Below are 21,984 nucleotides of genomic sequence, written 5' to 3'. Positions count from 1 at the left end.
TTTGGAGTCTTAAAATTCCCCAGACTTGTTCTGTGCTGCTTTTCCCCATTACATAATTTTAAAAACCTGTTTAAATATTTATGCTTTGCTTCTGAAACCTCCAGCACTGCTTTATACTGGGAATCCATTTATATCTATACAAAATTCAATTATTTGTGTGGTCATTGATCCCAGGCTACTCTATTATGCCTTGTATTGAAAAGCATGAGAGTTTCTTTCAAGAGATAATTGAGCTCTTCCTCCTGTTAATAGTTTGGGTTGCTGGCACACCAAGTTGTCTTGAAAGTAGCTTGGATACTTTGGAGTCTGATTCTTGACTCTTAACCATAGGTAAAAATAAACCCCACTGCTGATATCTTGCAGCTTTTGATAGTTTACCTGTCCTGTAATATTTTATTCTCTTAATATTGCTGTTTTCCAGCACCCCTGCACAACTGTTTTTTTAAAGTCTGTCCACAAATCAAACCTCATTCCTTTTGGAGATGGTGGGTGACTTTTTTCTTCAGGGCACCTTCCATCCCAGCAACCTTTGGCAAAGGTTGGCCAAATTAATTGCAGGCCACCCTGAAGATAATCTAAGTCTTGTGGAAACCAGTGTAGAAAAGGATGGTACGTTAATGTCTTAGCTAAGTAAAAGGCTAGTGTGAACTTGCACCTTTTTAGAAGTCAAAGAATCGATATGTATATCAATCTGAAGATGTAAGTTACAACAAACCCGGCTTCATTCTTGCTACTGCTCAGCAAAAAATTGACTTCTAAAAAAAAAAGTAATCGGACTCTCCTTTGAGATGCAATGCTGTTCTTCCCACAGGATCTTTCTTTTGTGTCTTCTCAAAGATAATCTACTTTTTCAAAGTTGTCTGTGTGTTGTGTTGCTCTGGCTAAAGGACTGATCTCTGCAATGTTCATCCAGTCTTTACTAGGACAGAGTAATTATGATCTCTGTGCCTTGCTTTAGAAATTATTCCAAACTAGCTGAATCAAGAAAGGGTTTTGGTTATTATGCTCCTCAGAGCTTAGCTTCCATATGGAATGTTTAGGCAAAGAAGCTTGAAGAATGACATATTATTATCTAGAGAAACTCTTCCAGAGCTCTGTAACCTCAGTTACTCCATATCAATAATGCATTTCTATTTATATCACTGCCAGTGGAATACTGCCTCTGTGATTATTCTCAGAAATTTATTTTTTTCATGTAGCATTTTGTTTATCATGACAGAATCTTGATTGTTCAATCAAGTATAGGTAATAAGTGGGAAAACCTCTCTCTTAAACAACATTCTCCTGTGATGAATCGCACAATGTTGTAAGAACACTTTAGGATGATGAGGTCAATCAGTAAGAAAATGCTGAGATTAAATTACCTCTGCAAATGCACTTTGTGCACTTTGTCTTTTTCCATTATGATTGTGGGGTTTTGCCCACAAAACCCTGTTGTTCTTACCCATTGCCCAGGGAATTGTACAGGCACTATTTGCATAGTCATTGTCTCTGATACTTCTGCTACATTTTCTGCACAGTCTGGAAAGTGAATAGTGAATGAAGCAGCAAGAAAGAGAAGGGATGTTTGTTGTTAAAGAATGAAGGAGTAGTAGAAAACTATTCTGTGGCTTTGTATCCCATGTACCCTTCTGTGATGCTGGGGAAAATGTTTAAATAAGATTTTTGATCAAATCAGTAGTTGTGCATTGTTTATAACCTGTAACCTGTATCACAGGTATGCTGTTTTCTATAAGTGCAAAAATCAGTTGAAGCTATTCTGAAGTCCCTGATTGTCTTAGTTGTAGTAGTAGTATTACTGGGCATAACAACAACAACAATAATAAAAATTTTAAAAGGCTGGGAAGAAATTAATACTGAAGGCTAAAAAGCAGTATCACATTAGCTAGTCAGTAAGGCAAATACCTGTTGACAATTATTATGAAGCAGAGTATGGTGCAACCTCACACTTACTGAGAACATTACATGCAGTGACTGAGGGTCCTGTTCTCTAAAAGTGTATGGTTGTACAACCAACGACATCACACCTTCATTCAGAAACTATATTGCAATGTTAAGTTTCCTAAGTAATTTTTCTCATATTTTAGCTTTCATTGGCAAAGTAATGGCAGTTGATGTCTAGCCATATGTCTGCATGTTTTCCAAAAGATTTCAGATATCAGACTAATTAATGAATGGGATTCAGTGTAATCTGAGACAAAAGAAGTTAGGTCATGTTGGTAACTAATATGGAGGTTTTATTTAAAGTTTTCCTTTGTTTGCTTGCAAGTTACATCTGTGTCTTAAGGTTATTGTTGTTGGTAATATTTAATGTTAAACTAACATAAATTGTTGTTTCATGATACTGGGGTTGCAGGGGGGTGGCCCACAGAGTCTGATCTGAGATTTGGTTGGTAGGCTATTTATAGTACTTACAGAGCAAACATTACCTGTCACTTGGCATCTGTAGAGTGGCTTGCTGCAACTCTTCAGAGCCTGGTACTGATTTTGTCCTTGCCTTATTGAAAAAGAAACTAAATACAGGGTTCCTAAGATCAAGTTCAATCATAGCTCAGTAGGGTTTGAACATTCTATTACTTTGTAATTTGTAATTTTCTATTCCCCCTCATCTCTGATTTGTTGTATTTTGATCTGTGTGGCAAAGCAAGTGCTTATCATTTATGAGTAGGGGGCTGAATTCAGTGGCATATCTTCTCTGAAATATTCAAGTGCTGAAAACTGCTCATCAATTGAAAATACAGCCTTTATTTCTGTGCCACTGTGAGACCTGGCTTGATTAGATGCTTGGAACCAGCTTAGACTGGCAAACACACAATGTGATGCTGAGCTATTTAGAAAAAACGAGTCTACCCTGTTTGTTGACAGTATTTGCACACTTTGAGTCTGTGTTGGTTTGCTCCAACAGGTCTGTGACCTTCTTAGGTTGGAGGCCATTAACCAATTTGAGTGAATCCATAGGAGTACCATGGAGATGACCAGTGAGGAAAGGCTGAGAGAGTTGGGATTTTTCAGCCTGGAGAAAAGAAGGCTTTGGGGTGATGTAATTGCAGCCCACCAGTACCTGGAGGGAGCCTGCAAGAAATATGGAGGGTGACTTTTTACAATGACATGTAGGGACAGGACAAGGGGTAATAGCTTCAGGCTCAGAGTAGGTTGAGATTAGATAGTAGGAAAAAATTCTTTACTATGATGATGGTGAGACACTGGTTGCCCAGAAAAGTTATGAGCACTCCATTCCCAGAAGTGTTCAAGGCCAGACTGGATGGAGCTCTGAGCAACCTGGTCTAGTAAAAGATGTCCCAGTCCGCTGCAGGGAGGACTGGAACTAAATGATCTTTAAATGTGTCTTTCAACCCAAATAATTCTATGATTATACGAATGCTGCTTTTTGAAACGACTGGGGGAGTTACTGTAAAAGTAATGAAACTTCTTTGTTTTCTTTCCTTCTCTTTCTTTCTAGAAAGTAAGAAAGTGAGAGCTGAGCACTTACTTTCACACATCTCCCAGAACAGTGAGGATTGCTCTCAAACTCAGATGTTGCTTACATAGTCTCAATTCACTTTTTAAAATCATCTGGCAATGGATCAGTGGAATTAAAATGGGAAATTTATTATTCACAAGACATTTTGTGCTATGGCTTAATGTTTTTAAATGGTAGATAAGCGATGGGCCAAAGCCTTGATAATTTCCTGTCAAATATTTGTTTGAAAAGAGACTACTACTTCTGATCTGCTGGCTAGTTCTCATAAACCTTTAATGGTCTTTGCCAAAATAATTTATATAATGCATTCTAAATAGAATTACATCATGCACTTCCAGTAGAAGAAATATCCATAGTTTGGGTGTGTCAGTCTGTTTGGTCTAAGATAGTATCATTAACTAGGCATATTAGTTGACCTGAACAAAATTCAAATAGTTATTAGATTGTCAGAATTTCTGCCTAACTACACAACTTGTGCTGGGTATTCCAATTAGCAGACTTTTAATAAAGAATGCAGTAAAAACTAAAGTTCTTCCTGATTTGATATAGGCTCTTGGGAAATTTTGTAATCCCCAGTATCCTTAATAAAAATATCACCACATAAACCCTTCACTTTCTCATGTTCTGAGAAATATAGGCCCAGCATGGTGCTCCAAAGGCATCTTTTGAGCAAAGAAACAGAGCTCCTGAGTCAAAATAATTCTGTATAACACTCTCCCATGACTTACTGCAGATTTAAGTCAGGTATCTGAATCATACTACTGGAAGAATGGAAAAGGCAAACTCATAGTTAAAGCTATATTGTACCTTGCACCTAAAAAATGGGGACCCATGTGGATTTCAGGGCACATATAGCATGGGCTACAGCTAAGTAATTAAACCTGGTTTAGAGAGTTAAAGCTGGAGTGATTATGAACTGAATTTTCTTTTAGTTGTTTTGTGTCATGTGTGCAGCACCCAGTGACATGTCCTTGGCTATTTTATGGAATATCTGTGTTTAATATTTCATAATGTGTGTATCATTGAAATACAGCAAATAAAGCAGGATATATATGTTTATTTGTGTCTTGCAGTGTGTAAGTTTAAAGCACATAAACGATGTGCTGTCCGAGCAACAAATAACTGCAAATGGACTACATTAGCCTCAATTGGAAAAGACATCATTGAAGATGAAGATGGTGTAAGTACTGTTCATATTTACAGCATTTTCCAAATCTGTTTCTTAAAAAAAAAAGCCCAGAAGTATAGCTATGTGACCCATTGAAGTTAATGGCAGGTGGCTATTTTCCTGAACAGTGTTCAAAGATTATCATGGTATTTAGAACAAAAGTTGTATTCCTATCTCACAAGGCAAATATAACATCTGTGGGCACTAGATTGCAGATGTATGACAAGGTTTTAAAGGCCACATGCAGAGAAACTCTGCAGCTGAAGAATTGCTCCCAGAAGTTCCTACTGCTCTTAAGGAAAGGTGGTATTTTACACTGTTACTGTGCTATTTTGGCAGTCTATTTTTTGTCTCTTTACCTGGAGCAGTTCCCCAGGAAGACTGTTTGGAATTCACTGAACTGGGAGGTGATGAAAGCAGGAATTTTAAAATTAGCAGGAGAAACAACAAAAGCTTTTGAGAGGTTGATTGTGATAAATGGACTGTTTTTACAAACATAGCTGTGTATGAACCACTGGTGTGAATCTTCTTCCTAGAAGGCTGGTACTAAGTTGAACGCCTTAGTGTCTTGAGTTGCCCATGGTATTAATGGGACAAAGAGTGCACTGAGTAAAACTTTGCACTGCATTTAGGACTGTTTATAGAACCAGACATGGTGAGTGGGTAAGTGAAGTGACAGAGGAATTCTGCTGTCCTGCCTTTTTAAATGAATTTTAGGTATTTTTAATTGGTTTGTGTCATGTAGTCAGCAAATCTGAGTGGGAACTTGTTTGTATGACAGAGTCTCAGGATTTAACTGCCCCGTTGTGTTATGGTTAGTTGCTACCATGAGTGAGACAAGTCTCCTTTCTTTAGGTGTCATGTTTTCTGCCTAGCGTGTGGAACACCAGAGTAATCCATTCATTGCTGTTGCTTTTTGAGCATCAGTGCCCCTTATCCTGGCTGACCATCATACCTGCTCCCTTGATGAAAGGGTACAGCTGTGAGAAATAGTTTAAATCCACCTATATTTGAGGGACAAAAGCCTTTGATTTCTGTTTCTGGGTATTTAACTCCAATGACTCCTTCTCCACAGATAGCTATGCCTCACCAGTGGTTAGAGGGAAACCTGCCTGTCAGTGCCAAATGCGCAGTCTGCGACAAGACTTGTGGCAGTGTTCTACGCCTGCAGGATTGGAAGTGCCTTTGGTGTAAAGCTATGGTAAGTGCACTGAACCACAGCCAAGCATCCTGTAGTTTGACAGCTTTATTGCTTGCCATTCTTTTGTTTTGTCATTTCACAACCTGCTTTTCGGTTAAGTAAGAGCAGACAGCTTCTGTAAACTTGGGTCTCTCTAGCATTCAGAATTTCGGATGACTATCCTACTTGCACAGTTAATTTTTAATACACCCCCAGATGCAGCTTTTCTTTAGTAGGTGTTGTCATCCAGTGTGTTTTCTCTGCTTTCTTCTAGCTGTTGAGTGAATGTTTAGGTGCCTGTTCCTTATGCCTAATGATCATATGTTACTTGTATTTTTTATTGTAGCTATTTCTCTATTAATATTTTAATAATATGTTATATTAATATTTATTAATATTCATGTAGAAACGTGTTTTTACTGCAAAATTTTGACTTTCTTTTCTTCAGGGCAATCTGTTGGTTGCTGATTGAAATTCTCTAACTCAGTACTGCTGTTTCCCCAATATACGGATTTCTCTTTTTGTCTAAAAAGATGGATTTCTTATGCAAGTCAGCAGTTTATTTATTGTTGAAGCTTCTGGCATATAGGTGTCCAAGGCTCTGTGTGTGAGCAGTAGGAAGTGATTGGCATCTCCAGAGGTGATTTGAAATTTAGGTGAAATGTGGCCATCTCTGCATGTGCCTGTTTTTCCGATATCTGTGGAAGAGACCTTTACAATATGGAGTTCATGGGACCCAACTTTGGGAGATGGGTCTGGCTTGGTGGGTGTGCTGACTTTAATGCAGATATGTCTTCCAGTGGACCAGGCAAGTACAGAGCTATTGTTTTGCCTGCTGCCACCAGCACAGATGCTGAGAACTTGCTTTTTTCTTCCTTGTGGACAGGGGCAAGTGATTTCCTTTCAAGGATGATTCTTATCTGCTATAGAGGTAGCTGAAGTTCTCCAAAATAATGTTTTGAATTAGTTACAAGGCCCTGTGGTTGAACATTTGGGTTTTTTTCCTAGAGTCTTTCCTTTTCCCTCTATGCTTAAACGTTATGTACCAGTCCATTTTTGTTACATAGATAGCATAGTATCACATAGTATTAGCATTTTCACCTTGAAATTCCACTGAAGGAAAATAATTTTTGTTTCTTTTGTAGGTTCACACAGCCTGTAAAGATCTGTACCCTCGTAAATGCCCACTTGGCCAATGTAAGGTATCGATCATCCCTCCAACAGCACTAAACAGTATAGACTCCGATGGTACGTAGTCCTGTAGTGTGTTCAGTGCTACCTCTGGACTTCCAGTGCCTATTGAGACCCATGCAAACAAACAAGGCTAAAATCCTTCTGCTGAGCAGGTGAATGCAGTCTGCAATTTTAGAGAGAAGTATAATTTTCTGTGTAGGCTTTTAGAGAAGTATTCAACTGTCATGTTTTTTTAAAGTTGCCCCAGCAGAAATTTTCTTCCATTTTACTTATGACCCTTAGAAACATTTCAAGTGAATGATCAGAGTTCTCAGGTGAAGTGAGCTGATGCCTGCCTGGCATATACCACTCCTTCTGTGAGTTCTCAAATTTTGGATAATTTTGTGTTATGCAGAGGTAAGCTAGCTGAACAGCTCAGATCCAGCAACTACTTTATCAGGCTTAAGAGAGGAATTGCTTCCATAGCTTCTCTAATTTATTTTTTAAATATGGGCAGTGCAAAAGTCCTGCAACATGCAGATAAAAACCCAGCAAATGCTCAAAACTCAGAAATGCTTTTTCATGGTTCTGGATAGAGACACATCAACAGTGAGAGACTGCACTTCAAGGCAGAGAGTGGATTTAAAAAGAAGTATCACAAAATCTTAATTGCTTTAATTTTATAGTTTGTGTTGATGGCGAAGTAGACCAACAATTTGAATGCAATTCAACGAACTTTGTTACATGAAGTTAGTAAAAGTGATTGTGTATGCTGTATATATTCACTCTATTTATTTGCTTTGTGGTGTCTTAGACATCATGCTGTCATTTATTACTCATGCCAGGAAGATTGTTCAATATGTGAAATTAGTTTTCTTGGCATTTAAATTAATTAATCAAACCTTATTTGAAATGAGACATTATGTGGAATTAAATTAGCATCCCTTAATGAAATTTTTTATTTGTAGCTTTAGTATTTTTTTAGCAATTGAAAACAACATAATCATTTTAATACTACCGGAGACAAATGTCAAAACCTATACATGTGATGTCTGATTTTGAAGGGTTGCTGGGAAACCATTACCTCCATGGACCAGTCACATTAGTGACAACAGTGTCCATTAGTGCTTCTGACTAAGGACCTTGTAGAGAGCCTGCTGTAATTAGTTAAGATCTGCACTGGCTTTAATAAGTTTTGAATCACACCTGAAGGTCTTCTGTTGTTTGGTGATTCTGTTATACTTAATAGTATAACCTCAGTCTGAAAACAAGACTCTTATGCCAAGTCTCACCTGGGAGGAACTGAGTACAAGTAACTTTTAAAATCTATGAGTACTCTTAAAAAGCTCATACAGACATGGATGATCCAGTTCAACCCAGTAAAGTTAAAGCAAAATAAGATTGAAAACCAAACACTTGTAACTGAAATATATATTCAATTATGTGATAATAATATGTGAAAATGAGATTTAAGAAGTATTCTAAAAAGTTAATAGCAGTTGAAAAACAATAAAGCTATTGTCTTCAGGATTTTACTAAATCTAGGCACTGAAAATACCAGAAACAAACAAAAAAGAACTGGTAAATCTTGTGCAATTTTGTTTTCCTTGCAGGCTAATACTCAGTTTAGCACTTACATTATGCATGATAAAATGTACTCCTTTTGTCCTTCATCCCTGTCTTCCTCTTTCCCATGATTTCTTTTTGTGTTTTTCATATTAGGAAACCTTATTTATTTCATTCTTTCTAACTATGTTTACAGGTTTCTGGAAAGCCACATGCCCGCCATCCTGTGCCAGTCCTCTTTTAGTTTTTGTTAACTCAAAGAGTGGAGACAATCAGGGAGTAAAGTTTCTTCGTCGATTCAAACAGTCGTTAAATCCAGCTCAGGTCTTCGATTTAATGAATGGAGGACCTCACTTAGGGTAATGACCTTGGAAATCTCAAGCAAGCCTTTCCACAAGGGAATTAGCTGCAAAGTATAGTGTTGTGTTCCCCTTGTTTTATAGCATTATATCTCCTTGTTACTATAATTCTATCACCAATATCTACTCTGACTTCCTAATTAAAATCTAAGAGACAGCAGAATTTCAAGATAAATTACGATTCATGAAGGGACTGTAGGATAACATTTTCCTTCTAGAAAAGCTCGAAAATTCAAAACCAAAAGCTCTTGTCTAGCTTTGACTTCCGTTGACTGGTAAGGCTCAAAACTGCTACAAATGTTCAGATGTTTTCCTGTATCACCAGAACTTTGATTTTACCTTTCTGCACAGTTGCCCAGGTGCTTTTCTTCATTTCGCTTGCATAATTCCAATATTCCTCTGATCTTTTTTGTGTGTAGCTATGGAAGGAAACTATTATCTGAATGTGGTCTGTATCTTTTAAAATTCTGAATACAAATGTCAGCGAGGGGTCTGCAGTGGGTAATTTACAACTACATGAAAAATTTTTCATCTGAAAAATATATCCAAAATATCGTTTATGCAGCATATGCAAATAGTCAAGAAAATGACCAACCCACAGAATTTGAAGCAAGAAAAAAATTAAAACCACCAGTCATTTCTCCCCAAAATCTAAGGCTTGATTGTTGGAGAGATAGTGATGAAATTTGCATAGTGATGGCCACAACTCAAGCATCTTTGCACATTTATGAAGATTAAATTCATGCCCACATTTCTGTTGCCTAAGTCAATTCCACTCAGGTATAGTGATGTGGTTAAATGGCCTAATAGTATCAGTTACAGCAACTAGAAGCACTAATTTTTGTACTCTAAAGATACGGAATTATACGTAATGATAAAAAGTAGATAAAGAAAATCCACAAAAATTCAGTTCAAGCAGTGCATAAATAATACAAATATAATTCATTACAGTTGTGGATTATAATAATTAGTACTGTGTTATGGACGTGTCATATTAACTCTTTGAGTTGTAATATTCTTTTCATTATAAACCTGACAATCTGAGCTGAATCTAAGCAAATTTTAGCTAGCATTTTGTACATGTAATTATAATGACATTTGTCTTAACTGATTAGACAGTCTTTGAAAGGAGACAGTCTGAAAAATATGTTTGCAAGTTCTCTTCCTTCATATAGCTCTACCATGGCTGAGGTGGCTCACTTTGATGTTGCACAGAAATTGCAGTTCATGTTGAGTGCTTTTAAGTACTTCTCCCAAAGTGTTTACAAGGAGAGGTCCTTAGCAGTTATTCTATCCGTTTGCATTGATGTCTTCTTTTGTTCTAGTTGATCTAAAAAGCAGAGGTACATTGTACGAGACAGAGTATTTCTAGGGGTTTTCTCCTTTTTCTAGGCATAGGATGTATTGCTCTGGTATCAACATTTTTTCCCCTTAAATATCCACTTCTTTTATTCTGAGTTGGTATGTGTCCCTTGTATTCAAGTTCCATTATTTTCTCTAGAAAAAGTAAAAATGCTTCAAAAAATTGTGATCTTGAAATGTTGCTTTTTAAAAATGATTCAGAAAATACACATATTCTGGAAAATAACATGCATTAAAAATAAATATTTTTGTTGTTAGTATTTAAAGTTTTTATAATTTTATTTTTATTTATTTATTTATTTATTTATTTTTGGTTTAAGTTTTGTTGTTTTTTCCTCTTGGCTGTTTCGTCACATCTCATTCCCCTTTTCTTCTGTGTCTCACCTTTCTGCATTTTCTATCTCTTGTCTTCCTTTTCTGTACTGTCCAAGTGTTGTATTGTGGAGGTGTTAAAAGTCAGAGAACAGGAGAAGAGCAATAGGAAGCAAAAGCAGCATATGGATTTAAGGATATAATATGAAATACTTGTATTATTTGCCTTATATTGTTATGATCACCTTGTGTTTGAGAATTGCTCTCAATGTCCTTACATTTAGTTAGCCCTGCACCAACAAAAGCCCACTCATATCATGGAGCACATCCTGTCATTGTGTCTTAACCTCTTCTTGTGAAAAGTCCCCAGTAGTGCATTATGCTTCTGGCTGAAGTGAGAAGCATGGAGGAGTTGCAATTTTGTCACTTAATTATTATTTTTTTAATATTAATAAAATCCATAGAATCAGACTTATAAAATCCTGAAAACAATATCAAGGGATTTTTTAAAATAATAACTTGGCATGTTATTTATCAGAAATGTCAGTGTAAGTGGAATATACAGCGACAGATGGGCTGCAGATAGGTTAATTAAGTAGATGGTTGTATCCCCATACCCCACAACAATAAAAGGATCATAAAAATGCTGTGCACAATATTTTCTTGCAACAATTACTAATGAATGTCACTGATCTCTTGCTAATGGATGTAACTAGCTCTGCGTTTTCTCTGCAGTTTGCGGTTATTTCAGAAGTTTGACAACTTCAGGATTCTTGTGTGCGGTGGCGATGGAAGTGTGGGTTGGGTCTTGTCAGAAATTGATAAGCTCAGCTTGCACAAGCAGGCAAGTGTGCATATTTACTTTCCTTGCTTAGACTGGCTAGGCTTAATTTTGTGTGCTTACCTTTCCCTTGACTTGGTTCTTCGTTGTATCTCTGTGTATGGGGCAAACTCAGTAGTTACTGTTTAATGAAAGCTTTCACTGTTATAAACAGGACTAGTTGTAGCAAAATAGCATAATTTGACTTGCAGGCTTTAGACGTAAGCTATGAAATTAAGATTTGTTTATTGAAATAACAAGCATTTATAGGCACATGTATTTTCTTTCTAGTTTGCAACAGTAGATTTGTTCCTGTGTTGTGTTTCAGTGTCAGTTAGGAGTGTTACCCCTTGGTACTGGAAATGACCTTGCTCGTGTCCTTGGCTGGGGAGGATCCTGTGATGATGATACACAACTTCCTCAGATTTTGGAAAAGCTAGAACGAGCCAGCACAAAAATGTTAGACAGGTAAACCTGAATGTGTATATACATCACTTAACATGAGATTTAGATTTTATTTATATAGGTTTTTGATGGCCTAAAATTCATCTTGGAGACTTGGTGTTCAGTGGGTTTCTTTTTTGACTGCATGAAGGAATTTGTAATGGGGACAGCTCTCTAACTTGCTTTTTAAACTAAAGAGTCAGAGGCATGAGTGGTTGATGGAACTGGGAAGTGTGCTTTCCAAACATGTTCAAAAGTTAACAGCTTCTTGCATGGCTGAAGGAGTTTCATAATTGCCTGTTACCAGAAGTTGTGAGCAGTAAGAAACTGTGTAGATTCAAAACTGATTTGAGCAATTTTAGGGACTCCATGCATGCTTATTAAACACCATTAATGGTAGCATCTTTACTTAGAAAACACCTGAACTCTCTGCCCTTGGATGTGGGGAAAACTCACCTTGTGTGCTTTCATCCTTTCCCAAGGCATCAGCTGTTGACAAGATGCTGGTTTAATTGGATCCATAACTAATATTTCTGTTTGAGGCATTTTCTTAGTAAAAAACCTGAGATATTCCCCCTCATTGTTTCATGTAAGTGTCATCCATAAAGGATAACAGCAATCCCCATTCAAAAAAAAAAAAATCAGTGATGATGATGGTCATGATGTTCCAGTCTAGCTCTGGAATTTTTTGAGAGGAGTATTTCTTACACTGTTCCTTTCTCTCATGAGTGTTTCTTTTCTTGCTCTAGTTAAAACACTCAAATGTCATCATAAGAGATTTTACTTTCAGTTATTTTTTATGAAATAAAGGAGCCCTTTTTATTTTACCCCCTTCTGCAGACTACTTGACTGCTTTACAGCAAAGTATGTAGAAAAATGCTTATTACTGATCCTCAGATTCAGAAAAATTTGTAGATTAAATCATGTTTCCCTTATCTGTAGTGAAAAAATGCTCTGTTTCATTTTTTGGTCTAATTTCAGTAGACTTGCTCCCAAGGCTCATGTGCAGTGATTATTTGTTCTTTTCAACAGGCTTTGAAGGATATTGTTGCTATTAGTGGTTTCATACTATCTATGCTGTCAAGTGCTGTCCTGTACCAAACAAAAAAAATACGTATATGTCAAGGAAGACAGTTCATCATTTGCTTTGTTTTCATGCCTGCTTCCTCTAGTTGAGATGGAAAGCTAATGTCACTTTAAAGATTTTCTTTAGAAAGATGCCTAGTTTCCTTTTACTCTGCAGTATATTTGCACAAATTCTTTTGTAATGTGAATGTTTTTTTCCGGAAAATCTTTATTGTCTATATTGAATGTCTCATGATTTTTTCACAAATGAGACTGATAATTAAATTACTAAAAAGTAATCTGAGTAATAAAACAAATTATTGCCTTTAATCTCAATTATTTCACTCATATAGTTTACAACTTCAAATTAAGCTGCTTTCTTTAATACATAGCTATTCTGTGGTGTGACAATGAATTTGATTTTTGTTAATGTAGTAGAGAGAGTATAAAACTAACAGTCTGGAAACTTACATTTCTTTTAGGTGGAGTATAATGTCATATGAACTGAAATTACCAGCAAAGCCTTCCATTCTTCCTGTGACTGCAGAAGAGTCAGAGGAGTGCCAGGTGCACTTTTACTTTTGTTTTGTTGTTTCCTGTACTTAACTTGGAGCTTCTGGGATGACAATAGCCATAATTGAAGCATTTGTGTGAAAAGCAGATGTTTTGTGATCTGCTAACTGAACTGAATTAAGGCCTTTTCTTGCTGTGTATCTCAAGTAAGTAAGGTTTACAGTTCTGTATTACTTGCCTAGAAGGAATGAAGGTAAGGAGTCTCCAGCAAATCTGTCTGAAAAATTTCTTCCTGAATATATATATGTATATTTTAATATGTATTAGAAAGTGTATTTATATAGCATGTTAGATAAGAATGTAGTCTAGTGTCATATGTAATACAATAATACAATATATTTTAGAAAATTCTTATATATGAGTACATATTATATATAGTTTTGTATATAATTGTGTAATTTAGTTACTGTATCATAATATATATGCTATGATAATATACATAAATATTAAAAAAACTTTTTTTTTTAATATATAAAAGCAAATATCTGCTATTTTGAGTTTGGATTAAGCATTGAAAAAAAGCCCCCAGCATTATGGAGGCAGGGATTGTATTCCTAAATAAAGAGTGAAGCATTTTGCAGCTTGAGTTTTATCAGGTGATATCACTACACTTTCTCTTTGTTCTTTGAGAGAGCTCAAAATCCTAAGCATCATCAAAGAAAAGCTTAGTTTGTCTTCCAGACTAGATTGTGCTTGTACTAGCTGATGAAGTTTCAATTTTGAGAGAGGGAGATGCTTTAATCAAATTAATTGGCACGAAAAGTCTGACTAAAAATGAGAAAATAATATATTCCCAAGAAACTGAATGCATATCAGCTGTAGCTCAAAAGTACTTGAGAAGCCGTAATTAATCAGCAGTCTCTTGAACAATTTAATAATTCAGTCTCTTTTAATTGGCAAGCAGGTTATAACCTTTGATGGATTGCTGGATATAGAGATGCAAAAAGGTTGGGATTTTGAAGGAGTTGCTTTGCACACAGCTCTGCTTCTGGTGTCAGCAATGCAGATCAAGGCTTTATCGCCTCTAATTTTTCAAGACAGTTAAAATTTTCAAGGGTGTCTTCATCATAATTTTGTTCTAGTTATTTCTGGCTTTGAAACTTTTTTTTTAGCCCTTTCTGAAAATGGAAGGAACTGCTTGCTCATATAAAACTTTTTTAGAAAATGTATTCTGTAGCCTATATTACCTGCCATTACTTGAATTGGACAGCCATTTGCTTTTGAGTACACTATTCAATCTCTATTTTAATGGGGTTTTTTACATTGTTGACTGAGTTAGGCTATTTCAGAAAAAATAATAATTACTTTATAGTAGGTGTTGGATTATACCACAGTTTGAAATGTAAATGAAAGTAAAAATTTGATTCTTTTCCCCCTTCCTTCCTCCTGCAGTTTCAGGACATTAATTCCACTTGGTTTCCAGAAATCTTATACTGATGTTTGAAACATTCATTCTTACAGATCAGATTGTTTTCTCCTTTGAAATGAAAACTGATTCAATGTCAGAGTCCTACATTGAAGGCTGGGTTTTAGGAGAAAAAACTGAAGTGGTATATCTGCCTGCTCAGAATCAAAGACAAAAGTATGCTGAGAGATTTCAATTGATTCTTAAAGGGATCTGCATTTATTTTTAGCTTTGGACTCGAAATTTTGTTAGAATTTTCTTTTAAAATTGAGGTCTGAATCCAGAGCTATTTTAAGATAGGATATAGTTTGTGAGGATGCATCTTTGATCCAGTCCAAATTTTCCTAGTATTTTGTAACTTTTAATTTTTAATGTTCTTGTACAGACTAAGCCATAAATGGTTCCTTGAGAATTGGTTTTGATAACATTATACCAGTTTGGCAGCTGTTGTCAGTTGTGGCTCTTGGGAAGGGGGAGCCCACCTGACAATAAAGTAAAAATTCCAGATTATAATTTTTGATTTATTCTTATTAAGCAATTTGTTTGAGGAAGGCCTTGCTTATTTTAGAAGTAAAATATTTTAGATTATAGTACTGTAGGTTTGTATAAATCTGAGAAGTCTTTTCTGCCTCCCAGACTGATTTTAGCCTAGAAATAACTTACTGTTTTCTCTACAGGAGGAAAAGAACTGTGGACCAAGTTCTCAGGTGCAGTCTAACTTCAAATATTAAAAATCTGGTACATAAAATACAGTATTCATGTAGAATCTTTGTTGCCAGACAGTTGACCTTGTATTAGATCTGAAATGGAAATCCTGCTATTTTTGAGGTGTTTAAACTCACTACTTGGTGTTAAACTGCTGGACTGTGTGGAAATTGGAGTCTCTTTTCTCTTTATTTTCAGATATCCGCTTATGAAGATTCAGTTGCTGCTCATCTTGCAAAAATTCTCAATTCTGATCAGCATTCAGTTGTCATATCATCTGCCAAGTGAGTCAATCAGTTTTATGTGCAACATGGGGGATAAATTTGCTGTGTAACATCATCACCATAATAGCATTCTGTCTAAACCTGATTTTCTTATGGATGGCAAACTGGCTTGGCTTAATATATCTTGATTTATATCTTTTAGAGTGGCTGTTCTTTTCTGCAGAATTTTTAGATGATACAGTTGTAATGGATGGCTTAATACTAAATTTAAAAAAATAATCACACAAGATCTATATAAAATGATGTTAAATCATTCCAAATCAGTACATGGCTTAAATATGAAGCTTACTAATGCAAAGATGTGATCAACTTCACACTGCATTTCTTCTGGCTATTTTTTGTCATGCATATGTTTAGAGGACAAGCAATTTCACCAGTGTAAAGCAGAACTTTATCTTATGTAGCTTTGTTGTAGCCCTGTCAATATCAGTGCAATCAATAGTCTACAATATACAACATTAATGGGATTTTTTTCCCCTAACTGAAATACTTTGAAATGAGAGAAATTTGGCAAATCATGGACATCATCTGGAATCTGCATGTACCTTCTCTATGAAAAAAATCTTATGTTTTGCAATATGCAAAAGACCAGTCATAGAATCTTTAAAAATATATCTGAATATCATTACATCTTTTTTTATCGTAAAAGCAAGTTAACAAAATTTTGTTTTTAAACTATACATAGCACATGTAGAAGATTAAACTGCAGGATATTATTAACTCCAGATTCTAAATTGGTTCTGTACCTTGTTAAATCTGTTTAATTTCTGTCAGAAAAATGTCAACCAAATGAACAGGAGTAAGCAATTATCCTCCCCTCATTAGTAAGTTTGCTGTCTGTCTGCAGTGCAGGTAACAAGAACCATATCTTTTTCTGATTTACACAGTGAAAATTCTTTTCAACCACTGTAGTTTGCACAGATAAGCTTCAGGGTCGGTTCAAAAGCATGAGCTGAACAGTGGGATGTGTGTGGCCATATGTTGTCATCTAAGAAGTGCTGCCCTAAAGTCAGTAGATTTTCTCCATGGTTTTAAAGCTCCAGCTTTGCATGGGAATTTGCATGACTGTGTTTGTAAGTTACCAAAGTCAATAGAATAGAAGTCCTCTCGTAGGGAAGGTGTACAAGCAAGGAAGTGGATAAAATCAGTCATGTTTATTTCAGATAAGAGGCTGAGATACAGTGTATGCCAAAGCTTAAGTGAAAGAGTTTTTGTTTTAAATCTTACCACTTCAATTTTGGAAGCTATGGGAAAGAGTGCTGTCTGATTTGCAAGTATGATCACTGATTCAGTTTCCAATATGAAGGATTTATCCAGTGTACATATAAATAAATTGCCATAAGAATTTAATATTCAAAACATATCTATTTTATTTCATTTGATTTCCTCCCTCTCCTTTTTTTTATCTGAAGAATACTATGTGAAACTGTAAAGGACTTTGTTGCCAAAATAGGGAAGACTTATGAAAAACCGATGGAAAATGCAGAGGAAGCTGATGCCATGGCCCTTAAAGTAAGACTACAACTACATTCAGGTTTAAAGTTGTTGGGTTCTTAAAGTTAATAGCTTATGGATGTTTAATTTTTACATTTCTCTAGAATGCCCATCTTGGCTTTCATTTCAACAAGTGACTTCAAAATTCTTCTCTTCTTATTGCATAGAGTTAATTATTTCAAAACCATCTTTAAACTCTGAGATCTCTTTAAACTGTTTATACTTTCTTCATAAAGGATAAAGTTCATGGTAGCATACATAGAGATAAAAGGATTTTTTTTTTGCATTAGTTATACTTCTAGGGATTAAGTTAGCTACAGGAGAATGGGATAATGAAGAGTATGCTACAAGAATGAAGGGGACACAGACCACAATGTTAAAAATAGTGGTTTACTCTGCAAAATATGGAGATCATGTTGCAAAGACATTGGGAAAGAAAACAACAGAGGGATTTGGTATGCAACAGAAAAATTTACATGAGCTGAAAAGAAAAGAAGGAAACAAAATCCTTGACAATCCCAGAGTCAGAAAATGTACTTGCTAAGTGGCAATTTGTGGTTCGTGTTTCTATCCGGTGCACATTTCAGAAAATTAGTTTTTCTTTTTAACTGTTTCAAAGCCAGAGAGTGTTTTCTTTCTCTTAGGCACAGAAAATCCTTTCTTTTCTTGTGTATCTAGAGAGAACAATTGCTAAGTGTTGGGGAGAGGCATTTGACAGTATCTGATTCTGGCTTGAGCCACTTGCTCTGTGAATACTCACTTGCCTAAATGTACAGCTGTATTGCAAAAAAACCCCGCGTGTCTCAGTCTAAAAGCTGATAGATGCCTCTCAAATTTGGGGTACTGAACACCCATGTATGGACAAACCTCTGGTGTTTTTCTGTGCTGTGAGTCATTGGGAGAAGGGTAGGATGTAATCCAAACAGTTACAGGACAGGCTGAGTTAAGCATGGAGTGGTATTTTAATCTAAGTGCAGGGGGTTTGTATCATAATTGCTCTAATCTGTTTGAGTGTCACAGAGTCTGCAACCAGCCCATGCAGACCTCCTCATAGTCTGATATTCTGAAACACTGAGCCACGGTTTGGTTTTTACATAAGGAATTACACAGACACTAAAGACACCTACAGTTTAAAGTATAATCTGGTACTTTATTTCCTGAAAATATTCATATGTTTGCTGTTGATTTTTTTTTTATGTGTTTGTGTCTTTCCCATTTTGTCTTAGTGCTCAGAGTTAAATGAAAAGCTGGACCTATTGCTCCAGGCTCTCCACACAGAAGCCCAGGCTGCTCCCATTCTCCCAGGCATTGCTCCCCCCATTGTGGAAGAAGAACCAGAGGAGTTTTCAAGTGAAGAATCCTTGTCTGAAAGTAAAGAGCAATTAGCAGAATGTGTCTCAAAGTCTTCCCAGAAGTTCTTCAAACCAAGGGAACAGTTAATGCTCCGAGCAAACAGCTTGAAGAAAGCTGTGAGGCAGATCATTGAACAAGCAGAAAAAGGTGCACATCAGCAACATTTTGATCCAGAGTGGTAGAATAGGATAGGATAATGATGTTTCTTTGTCTAACTGGAATAAGTTTTCATTATAAATTTTATTTCTATATTCTTATGTAGATAAAATTATGTGCTTATTACAAGCTGCAAGGGAAAAAAATACAGCTTGTTTGAATGTTGATGACTCTGCAGGTGTGAGTACTTATGTATGTATGTGTGTGCATATATAAAAGTGCATTTCTTTTAACTATTGCCTCCACAAAATGAAAGTTTCTGACAGCAAATCTTTATGAACTGGTAAAGAATTGACTGACTCTTTCACTGAATCGACAATAGATTCTTTTCTTGATATTTTAAAACAAAAAGCTACCAGAAGAAGTGCTTATTTTGATGTATGCAGTTTTTCTTTAGAATCCTTGAAATTTTGTCTTTTCTCTTAATAACAGTTGTGGATGAGCAGAATGCTCACAGTGAAGAACAAGTAAACCAGTCTCCAGTAGAATACAGCAAAGAATTGTATGAATCCAAAGAAGAGGAAAAAGAGGAAGATACAAAAGAACTTGAGTCTCCATCAAGTGAGTAAATTAGGAATATAATAGAAATATTTCATCTCCTTATAGTTGTATTTGGAGCATAATTGGTTCCATAATTAAAAATACTAGTATCCTGTTTAACTGGAAACTACTCACAAATTCTGATAGATTTGAATAAATAAAAGTTAAGGGAAAAATGAGGAAAATAATAGATTAACAGTCTTTTGGAATGTATTTACAAAGCTGAGAAGACGCTTGTTGAGGAGAGAAGTGCCTGAATTTAATCCAGTGTTTACACTCACCTTTCTACATGAACCTGAACAAAAATTAGAGCCTAGGTGATGGTGGCAATAGCATGTCTTAGTTGTAGACAGATTCTCAAGCTACATAGAAATTTTAGGAAAGCTGCTTCTTAGCAGTGGAAATTTCAGTCTTTTCCATATTATCAAAATGGACAGTGAAGCACTGCTGGTGAGGTCACTAGATGGTCTATGAGTCACAGAGAAACAGTGGTAGCTGGTAGGCAGCAAAGACTATCCACTAGATACTTGGTGAGCAACTTCTTGGGGCAAAATGAGAAAATTATTTTGGCATTTGCATCTCCTTTTTTCACCCTAATTCACACTGAAATTCTCAGAAGTTGTCACAAGGCTCTGCTCTGAAGCTGGTGCCTGTGTTTGTAGCTCCTACTTTGGGAATAACACATAGGGCTATTGGGGCTTCTGTTGACCCAGGATCTCATGTTTTTTCCAGCAACATATCAGGCTTTCTCCAGTGATTGCCTCTTCACTGGTCCCTCTTATTTTCTCTTGGTTATAGGAATCAATGCACTTTGGTTAGCCCTTTTCAATAGTAGCTCATAGAGGATGCTGGCCTTACAGATGACTGAATCCTACTGCCATAACTGTATAATAAAGATATACAGGTCTAGAAATTTATTGAACTCCTTTTTTTTCTTGATGGTATAATTTCTGCATCTAATGGGGAGCTGAATTATTATTATGTGTGTGGAATAGAGTTCATAATTATGCTGTCACTGGATGACAGATGTTTAGGGACAAAGCATGAAACATAAATTCAATTATCTGCATTAGGGCTCTGTTGTTTTATCAGAGCATTCACAGCAAAAGTTTATCTTTATTGCAGTTATTGCCATGAGTGTCATCTGTCAAATAAAGAGCAGCTGCTCTGCTGATTTTCCTATTTAATACAACTGCCCTGTTCACAAGTACAGAGAGAATAGACTGTGTGAACAGTCTTGTGAATTTTTCAGTAGTATCATGAAAAATGAATGTTTGTTTTGTTCTAAGTATTATATTTTACCCTCCGAGGATCTTCCTGGTCATTTGATGAAGATAATGTTTTTCCGTATGTTAACGCCATCATCTAAATATTTAATTACTTTTGTTTTTATTGCTGTTTTTATTCCTTGTTATTTTTGACATTATTACATTGTTTTGCCTTGCATAGACACAAATCAATGTGTTGTATTGATACCATGCAATGTTGTAGCATTTTGTGATAACTGCAATGGCTGTTATGCAGGTGTGAAAGTCAGAAGGAGCTGTTAGTCCTTTTGCTTGATCCTTTATATAAAACAATCTAGAAAAATTCACCCACTTTTCTTTGTCCTGTCTATAGTAATTTCTGTTTGACTTCAGCAAGTCATCCAGTAAGGTGTGTAATCTTACTCCGGGTGTACAAGAAAGTGGACACTTTGCCATTCCATTTACAGTTCTATATTAGACTGACATCACTTTAAAAAAAAACAGTGCATGAGCAAATCCTGGCCTGAAGAGAACACAATGTCTAAACCTTTGTTCTAGTTATTCCTTTTGTCTCAATATTTTCCCACTCAACATTTTCTTTGCATTAGTACCTTCATAGAGTGCACCCATGTTACTTTCAGGCTAAGTTATTATTGACATGACCTGATTGTCCCACTGGCAGCCACTGAAAAGGAGGCATTCTGTCCTTCCCACCACAAACCTGATGTTTCCCTGCTGTTGTCTTGGTGCTAGTCCTACTAATTCGATTTTTGCTGGATTAGTTTTCATGTTTTGAGAGGAAGAATCAGATTATCTTGAAATAATTTCTTTTTTTATTTTTCTGAGCTTCTTCAGATGGTCAAGTTTGAAATTGTCCTAAGCTGAAATAGTTTTAAAATGTGAGATAATTTGGAGCAGAGATAGCCAAGAAGTGTCTGTCTGTGACCATCTGTTGTGCGAGAGTTTTCTACAGCACATGGAAATGCAATAACAAAGTATTTGGTAATACCCAAACTTTTTTTCCTTGGGGCACCAGTTTCTGGGTATGTCTGATGGGGCTGAATTGCACAAAGATTAACTTCACCAGCCTGAAGCAGGCACTGGCATATTCTCTCAGGCTGCATGAAACAAGTTCTGCCAGGAAAGTAAATTATAGCACCCGAGGTCAGCCCTCTGCCAAGTTTATCCTTCTTCATTGCCTCCAGAGGCAGCCAAAGGATAACTAGCCTCACTGAGCTACCAGTTACTCTTTGTGAATATCTTCTCTTTCCCCTTGATTTTCTTCCCTTTCCTTTTC

At 36.1% G+C, this 21,984-nt stretch overlaps 1 protein-coding gene across 1 annotated transcript in view; it reads left to right on the top strand.

The window, feature by feature from the left end:
* The window catches only part of DGKH (diacylglycerol kinase eta), a 159,628-nt gene that overhangs the window by 101,954 nt on the left and 35,690 nt on the right, over positions 1 to 21,984 (top strand). The window contains exons 7-17 of the mRNA XM_056495967.1: positions 4,555 to 4,661; positions 5,725 to 5,850; positions 6,975 to 7,077; positions 8,765 to 8,927; positions 11,337 to 11,445; positions 11,750 to 11,889; positions 13,413 to 13,497; positions 15,812 to 15,897; positions 17,310 to 17,409; positions 18,618 to 18,891; positions 19,333 to 19,461. Coding sequence (XP_056351942.1) covers positions 4,555 to 4,661; positions 5,725 to 5,850; positions 6,975 to 7,077; positions 8,765 to 8,927; positions 11,337 to 11,445; positions 11,750 to 11,889; positions 13,413 to 13,497; positions 15,812 to 15,897; positions 17,310 to 17,409; positions 18,618 to 18,891; positions 19,333 to 19,461 — 1,422 coding nt within the window. The remainder of the gene's footprint in view (positions 1 to 4,554; positions 4,662 to 5,724; positions 5,851 to 6,974; positions 7,078 to 8,764; positions 8,928 to 11,336; positions 11,446 to 11,749; positions 11,890 to 13,412; positions 13,498 to 15,811; positions 15,898 to 17,309; positions 17,410 to 18,617; positions 18,892 to 19,332; positions 19,462 to 21,984) is intronic.

The sequence above is a fragment of the Oenanthe melanoleuca genome, chromosome 1 (assembly GCF_029582105.1).
Source record: "Oenanthe melanoleuca isolate GR-GAL-2019-014 chromosome 1, OMel1.0, whole genome shotgun sequence".
Lineage (NCBI taxonomy): Eukaryota > Metazoa > Chordata > Aves > Passeriformes > Muscicapidae > Oenanthe > Oenanthe melanoleuca.
This window is presented reverse-complemented; position numbering and strand designations above follow the sequence as displayed.